Here is a 7,500-nt window from a genome sequence, read left to right as displayed (position 1 = left end):
TGTGTGATGTTTTTTCATCTTGAGATAAATAAGCAGAGCACAGATGTTCAAATTTACAGAAGCAACGACATGCACACACACACACACACACACACACACACACACACACACACACACACACACACACACACACACACACACACACACACATATACACATACACACACACATACACACACACACACATACACACACACATACACACATACACACACACATACACACATACACACACACATACACACATACACACACACATACACATACACGCACACACACACAGAGACAGAGAGAGACAGAGAGAGAGATACTCTGAAAGATAAACAAAGACATCCCAGCTGGAGATGTGTTTGTGTTTGATTTGCTTGGCTGTGTGGCCCTGGCCCTCCTCCACATCCCACGCAGCCATTGTGGAGCACGCTCGGATCGCTTCAGTGGGGGAGATGGGGGCCATGTTAAATGTGCCACTAAAACATTTTAGTGTGGGAATGAGTACTGAATCAAACGGAGTCTTCCCCAGGCTACTCAGAGCTAATTTTAAACGCGCGCGCGCGAGCGAGCGAGCGAGCGAGAGAGAGAGAGAGAGAGAGAGAGAGAGAGAGAGAGAGAGAGAGAGAGAGAGAGAGAGAGAGAGAGAGAGAGAGAGAGACGGGGGAGAGAGAGAGACGGAGAGAGAGAGAGGGAGAGAGAGAGAGAAAGAGTGAGAGAGAGCGAGCGAGAGAGAGGGATGTGAGGGAGAGAATGATATGCTGGGGAGGAGGAGATAAGTTGTCTTTAATGTAGTGCATTCTTTTTCCTGGGCCCATTCATGTAATTACAGAGGGATGCATGTGTCTGTCTAAACCACTTTGTGATGTTCTGTAACACTGGCAATCTAAGCCACGCGCCGAGCGGCCCTGACTGTCGACGGCGCTTCGGCAATCAGCCCGGCGCAGCGGCAGCGCCCCAATAAACATTATCAGCGCAGATATCTCTGCTCGGGATTAAGCCTCTCCGTCTCTGTCACGCCGCCCGTGTGTAATCAGAGCTGCTCCTTCTTTATTGGTGCCATTCTTCACAAGCTCTCTTCCTCTCTCTCTCTCTCTCTCTCCCTCTCTCTCTCTCTCTCCCTCTCACTCTCTCTCTCTCCCTCTCACTCTCTCTCTCTCTCTCTCCCTCTCACTCTCTCTCTATCTATCTCCCCCTCTCTCTCTCTCTCTCTCTCTCTCTCTCTCTCTCTCTCTCTCTCTCTCTCGCCCTTATTCCAAGTCACCATCAGACAATGTCTGACTTTTGTCATGCAAGTGGTGTGTAGACGAAGGTCTGTTGTCAGTTGAAAATAGTATGAAACGAGTATTTTATTTACCTGGTGTTTGGTGCTCCTTTGCCATAGTACGGGTGTAGTTGGGGTATGGCTAGCCCATTTTAGGTGTTCTAGATCTGTATGCTGGTTTAATAAAGGGGTTTTAAACATCTCTCTCTCTCTCTCTCTCTCTCGCTCTCTCTCTCTCTCTCTCTCTCATCTCTTCTGTATCTCTTCTGTCGCTCCAGGAGGTGAACGCCATGCAGCCCAAGGCAGGCTTTCGTCTTTGGCTGACGGCTGAGGTGCACCCCAAGTTCACCCCTATCCTGTTGCAGTCGAGCCTTAAGATCACCTACGAGGTGGGTACCACACTTCACACCCCCATCCAAACCCCTCCAAATCCATCAGCTCACAGCTGCTTTACACTCTTTGAAATGAAAAGGTTCTTCATGGGTCACAAGTTCTCCCAGGTTTTTTTTTTTTTTTTTTACAACTGAACCGTTTTCCACAGATTTTTCACAGTTGAAAACATTTGTGGGTTCTCCTCCTGGAGATGAGAGTGCACTCCAGCGAGAGTGAGTGAGTGAGTGAGTGTGTGTGTGTGTGTGTGTGTGTGTGTGTGTGTGTGTGTGTGTGTGTGTGTGTGTGTGAGAGTGTGTGTGTGTGTGTTTATTTTGGAGGGGTGTGCTGGTCTTTTCAGAGTGCACCAAACTGCATTTCCACACCCTTTTTGTCCACCTCAATATTTCACGTCTCCCTGCTCAGGCTGTGACACACAGACTTTTCACACTGTTGTCACACTGGGGCTTAAGGACTCCTCCCTGGTGCCTTGGAGATGCAGGACGAGAGTTACATAAGCTCAGAGAGGGAGGGAGGGAGGGAGGGAGGGGGGAGGGAGAGGGGGAAGAAGAGAGAGAGAGAGAGTGAGGAAGAGAAAGAGAGTGCATGTGTTGGGTGGGCAGTGTGTTTAGCCTAAAAATAGAACAGCACACTAACATGGTTTCCCCTGATTGTGTCCGCCCCATGATAACACAAAGTTGTGTGTGTGTTTGTGCACGCGTGTGTGTGCGTGTGCGTGTGCGTGTGTGTGTGTGTGTGTGTGTGTGTGTGTGTGTGTGTGTGTGTGTGTGTGTGTGTGTGTCTGTGCGTGCGTGCGTGCGTGCGTGCGTGCGTGCGTGTGTGTGGCTGGGGGGTGTGCTGCATGGTCCATGGGCTAATGCAGCCCCTTGGAGGCGGAATCAGCCACTTGACCAGGCACATTGTTTGACAGGCATGCTTCGGGAGGAGCTTTAGCTTGCCAGGAAGTAGAGCGCACCAGATTTACACTGCCTCTGGCACACACACACACACACACACACACACGCACACGCACCACACAACACACAACCCCCCACCACCACCACACACACAACCCCCCACTACCGCCACACACACAACACACGTCCCCCCACACACACAACACACACATCACAAACCCCCCCCCCCCACCACCACACACACACACACACACACACACACACACACACACACAACACACGTCCCCCCCCCACACACACACAACACAACACACACATCACAACACACACACACACATCACAACCCCCCCCCACCTCCACACACACACACACACACACACACACACACACACACACACACACACGTGGTTGCCAGCTTGGTAGTCCACTATTTTCAATAACACTTCCTCGTTATTAACAATAGATCAATACGTACCAAGCAATGGCCAGCATAGTACAGTTCTTGCTGTGCGTGACAATTCCTCTATGACATCCTGGGGTCTGCAGATGTTTATGTTTGTGGTGACACCTCTGTAGCACTGTGGGGCTGTGGCCTTCTGGTGGAGTGAGGACACCACACAAATCAGAAAGCCATTAAAAAAGCAGTGGAGTCAGGACACGGCCTTGGCCTCCCCCCTCCTCACACAAAGCCACTCCATCCCACACAGGAGGGAGGTTCATCAGAAAGCCATAGACTTGAAGGATATGGCTCGAGAGCACATGGTTCAAAACAATAGAGGCTTTAGACAAGTCCAACAGAATGAATGCAGAGGTCCTTGGGCTTTTGCGATTCTCTCACAGCTTGTTCCTGATAGAAATGGGGAACCACACTGTAACACTGGAAGTATCTGCTCATTAGGAATATGTCTGATTTGATTTTTTTTTTTAACTTTGACCTTGAATTTGACTACCCCAGTAATGACTCCTATTTCCACCAGCAGTGCCGTCACCCTGGTTTGTGTTTCCAAGCATCACTCTCGCCCCTTCCCATTGTGAAGGGATGCAGCACTGGTCCAGGAACAGGAACATCTGCATATTTAAACGTTATCATGTCACCTCCTGCCCTGATTGATCCTGCACCCCCCCCCCCCCCCCCTTTCCCCCCCCTGCTTCCATAACCACTCAGTATTGAAAAGCAGTGCGGCTTGTTGCCTTCCCCAAATGGGTACAGGGTGATGTGTGTTGTTGGTGTATTCTGCCAGGACATCGTTAGCTGCTAGCATTAGTATTTCAGCCTCAGATGTGTCCATTGTGTATTTATTGTTGTTATTTTTCTTGTCGATGACAGTAAAGTTTATGTTCAGCGTGTTGACTTGGCAGCTCTAATCCTTTTTGTTCAGGGATATGAAGAGAGTCGTCAGCCTTTTTCTTTTAATGGAAATCAGCGTGTCTTTGCTGCAGGATAAAAGCCATATTTTAATTGTAGATTCAACCCCATGGTGATGCTAGCTACTGAGAGTGTATCTATCCTCAGAGAGAGTGATCCTCTCACCCAAATCCTAAATGAGCTTTCATCAAGGAAAATGAACCCGCTTTATGCAGCGACACCGGTGCTCGCATTTCCTGAACAACATGGATCCTATGAGGTTTGGATCATGATATTTGGTGCATTGTTGTCTGTCAGTGTGGCGCTTTTGGCCAGGCTGTACACGTGAGGTTTCAGTGGGGCTTCTTTTCTGGCGATGTCCAGTGATGCAGAGGTGCTCCCCCGTGTGCTCTGTCTGATTTCCTTCTGACCAGGCGTCTCAGAGATCACCCGTGGATGGACGCTTTTGGCCATGTGGTGTCAAAGTAAGAGTCCAGGTGTAAGAGAGAGCAGGTAGCCTACTGGCGAGGAAAGACTTAACACACACACACACACACACAAACACACACACACACACACACACACACACACACACACACACACACACAGAGAAACACACACACACACACAGAGAAACACACACACACACACAGACACACACACACACACACACACAAACACACACTCCCACAGACAGACACACACACACACACACAGACAGACACACACACACACAGACACACAAACACACACTCCCACAGACAGACACACACACACACAGACAGACACACACACACACACACAGACACACAGACACACACACACACACACACACACACGCACACACACACACTCACACAAGCACACACACAAGCACACACACAAGCACACACACACACACTCACACACACACACACACACACACACACACACACACACACACACACACACACTGACGCGCGCAAACCCACACAAAAGGATAGCCATGTCCATGTAATAAGGCACACTTACATCACAGGCATACACAAATATAAGAAAAGGGCCCACATCCACTTAATCTGAGGAGGCATAAACTCGCTGGTGACGACAGACAAATACATATGCAAAGAAATACCACCTGGAGCAGATTACTTAACATCCTCCCTCCTTCTCATCTGTGTGTGCGTCACTGTTTTTGCATCTTTAGGCTTGAAAGATGATGAGGAGGGCGTGGGTTATATTTGCATGTTAAGTGAGTGGGCAGTGTGTGTGTGTGTGTGTGTGTGTGTGTGTGTGTGTGGTCCGGCTTGACTCATTTTAATATCATGACTCTGTACCTGAGACAAAGGAGCGCTGTGTTCCTGAAACCTGCGTAAACAAAAACAATACAAACAATACAACACCGTCAACGCTGCCTGCGTCAACACAGGCGATCATTATCATAACCTCTTTCTTTCTTTCTTTCTTTCTTTCTCTTTTTCTTTCTTTTCCTCTCTCTTCCTGTTTCTCTCACCGTTCATTGCTGTCTCTCTTTCTCAGCGTCTCAGTCGATCTCCACATGCCGCCTATGATTCAGAATGACACTTATTCTTTCCGTTCGTTCTCAGTTCGGTGTGATTCAGCTTCATAATTCTCAATTTCCTGAAGGCTGTGTACTTAGGCTCCGGGCTTGAAAGAAACCGGTTACTTTTTTTTTTCTTTTTCTTCTTCTTAAAAGACGTGGTGGACTGAAGTGTGCCCAATACAAGTGCATCTTATTGAAATCACAGAAGGTTCGGAAAACATTCCTTTTGTTAACATTTCCATTTGCATTTGTACACAGAAGGCTCTCGTCCCTCCTCCCCCATCATTGAGCAGCACTTCTTTCATGTGCTCCTCTGTGCGGATTTCAACACTTTGTACTTCTGCACAAACTCATCATTTTTGCTCCACAGTTTAGCTCTGAACACGGTCGTCATGGTGAGTGCCCTCCCACAAGCCAAAACATATAGTGTGCTCACTTCCCTGTGGTGGCTCATGGGAATTGTCTTCTCCAGCTGCCTCGGATGGCTGGAACCATCTCTTCGGTTCTCTTCTGCGCTCCTCTGTGTGAAGCTCTCGCAAGCAATTTCCACGCATCCCCAAACACACACACGAAAATGATCTGTATCATGGGGTAGGCACACACACACAACACATAACACACACACACACACACACACACACAAACACGAAAATGATCTGTATCATGGGGTAGGCACACACACACAACACATAACACACACACACACACACACACACACACACACACACACACACGAAAATGATCTGTATCATGGGGTAGGCACACCAGGGAGTGATTTAGATGGAAGAAGTCCTGCATATGTGATCGTGTCCGCTGTCTTGCCCCCACCCACAAATAATAGGCCACCATGAAATGGCATCACGTTTTTTTTCCCTCTGTTGTTTTTACTCTCTCCATTTGTGAGCTAGTGTATGGCAAGGCGCTGGAAGTCTGACTCAGTGATGTGGGGCGTGTAAATAGCTTGTGTTGTGTGTGTGTGATGTTTGGGCCGGTACCAAACAGGTGTGATGTGATGTGAATCGGTCAGAGAGAGAAGACAGGATAATGACACAGACTGGGACTCATAAACGGCCCTCAAGGCACAGAGATGGGATGTGTGTGTGTGTGAGAGTGTGTGTGTGTGTGTGTGTGCGTGTGTGTGTGTGTGTGTGTGTGTGTGTGTGTGTGTGTGCGTGCATGCTTGTTTACTAGTGCATGCCCTTTGGGTATATATTAATGTGAGTATGCATGGGCAGTTGTCTGACGTTGTGTGTATATATATGAGTGTGTTTGTGTGTGTGTGATTGACAACGAACACGCACACACACAAACTCAGAGATGAATCATGAGTACAAGGATTAGATTCAGATTCAGAAGTGGGCACTTGTCCGTAAACACACACACACACACACACACACACACACTTCACCCTGTTCTCTGTGTGTGTTGTCCTATCAGGCTCCTCCAGGGCTGAAGAAGAACCTGCTGAGGACATATGAGTCCTGGAGCCCAGAGCAGGTCAGTAAGGGGGGGCTGCTGTCCCGCGCACAGGCCCTCTTCTGCCTGGCCTGGTTCCACGCCGTCTGCCAGGAGAGACGCAACTACATACCACAGGTACTTACACACACGCACACCACACACACACACACACACACACACACACACAGACACACGCACACACACACACACACACACTCTCTCATACTCTCTCACAAACACACTCACACACACACACACACACACACACACACACACACACACACACACACACACACACACACACACACACACTCACACACACACACACACTCACACACACTCACTCATACTCTCTCATACTCTCTCACAAACACACTCACACTCACGCGCACACACGCACTCACACACCATCACACACATACACACTCATACTCTCTCATACTCTCTCACAAACACACTCACACGCACACTCACACGCACACTCACACGCACACGCACACTCACACGCAGACTCGCACGCACACTCACACGCACGCGCGCACACACGCACTCACACACCATCACACACATACACAGTCACACGTGTGCACACAACCATGCACACATATATACTAAT

General features: G+C 48.8%; 1 protein-coding gene across 3 annotated transcripts in view; it reads left to right on the top strand.

Moving 5' to 3' along the window:
* LOC105909270 (cytoplasmic dynein 2 heavy chain 1) overlaps positions 1-7,500 on the top strand; it is a 168,611-nt gene that overhangs the window by 105,311 nt on the left and 55,800 nt on the right. For all 3 annotated transcript variants that reach the window (XM_031573109.2, XM_031573108.2, XM_031573107.2), the window contains 2 exons: positions 1,531-1,641; positions 6,864-7,019. In XM_031573109.2, coding sequence (XP_031428969.1) covers positions 1,531-1,641; positions 6,864-7,019 — 267 coding nt within the window. The remainder of the gene's footprint in view (positions 1-1,530; positions 1,642-6,863; positions 7,020-7,500) is intronic.

This window comes from Clupea harengus, chromosome 9 (genome assembly GCF_900700415.2).
Source record: "Clupea harengus chromosome 9, Ch_v2.0.2, whole genome shotgun sequence".
Classification (NCBI taxonomy): Eukaryota; Metazoa; Chordata; class Actinopteri; order Clupeiformes; family Clupeidae; genus Clupea; species Clupea harengus.
Note: the sequence above shows the minus strand (reverse complement) of the source record. Positions and strands in the feature narration are given on the sequence as shown.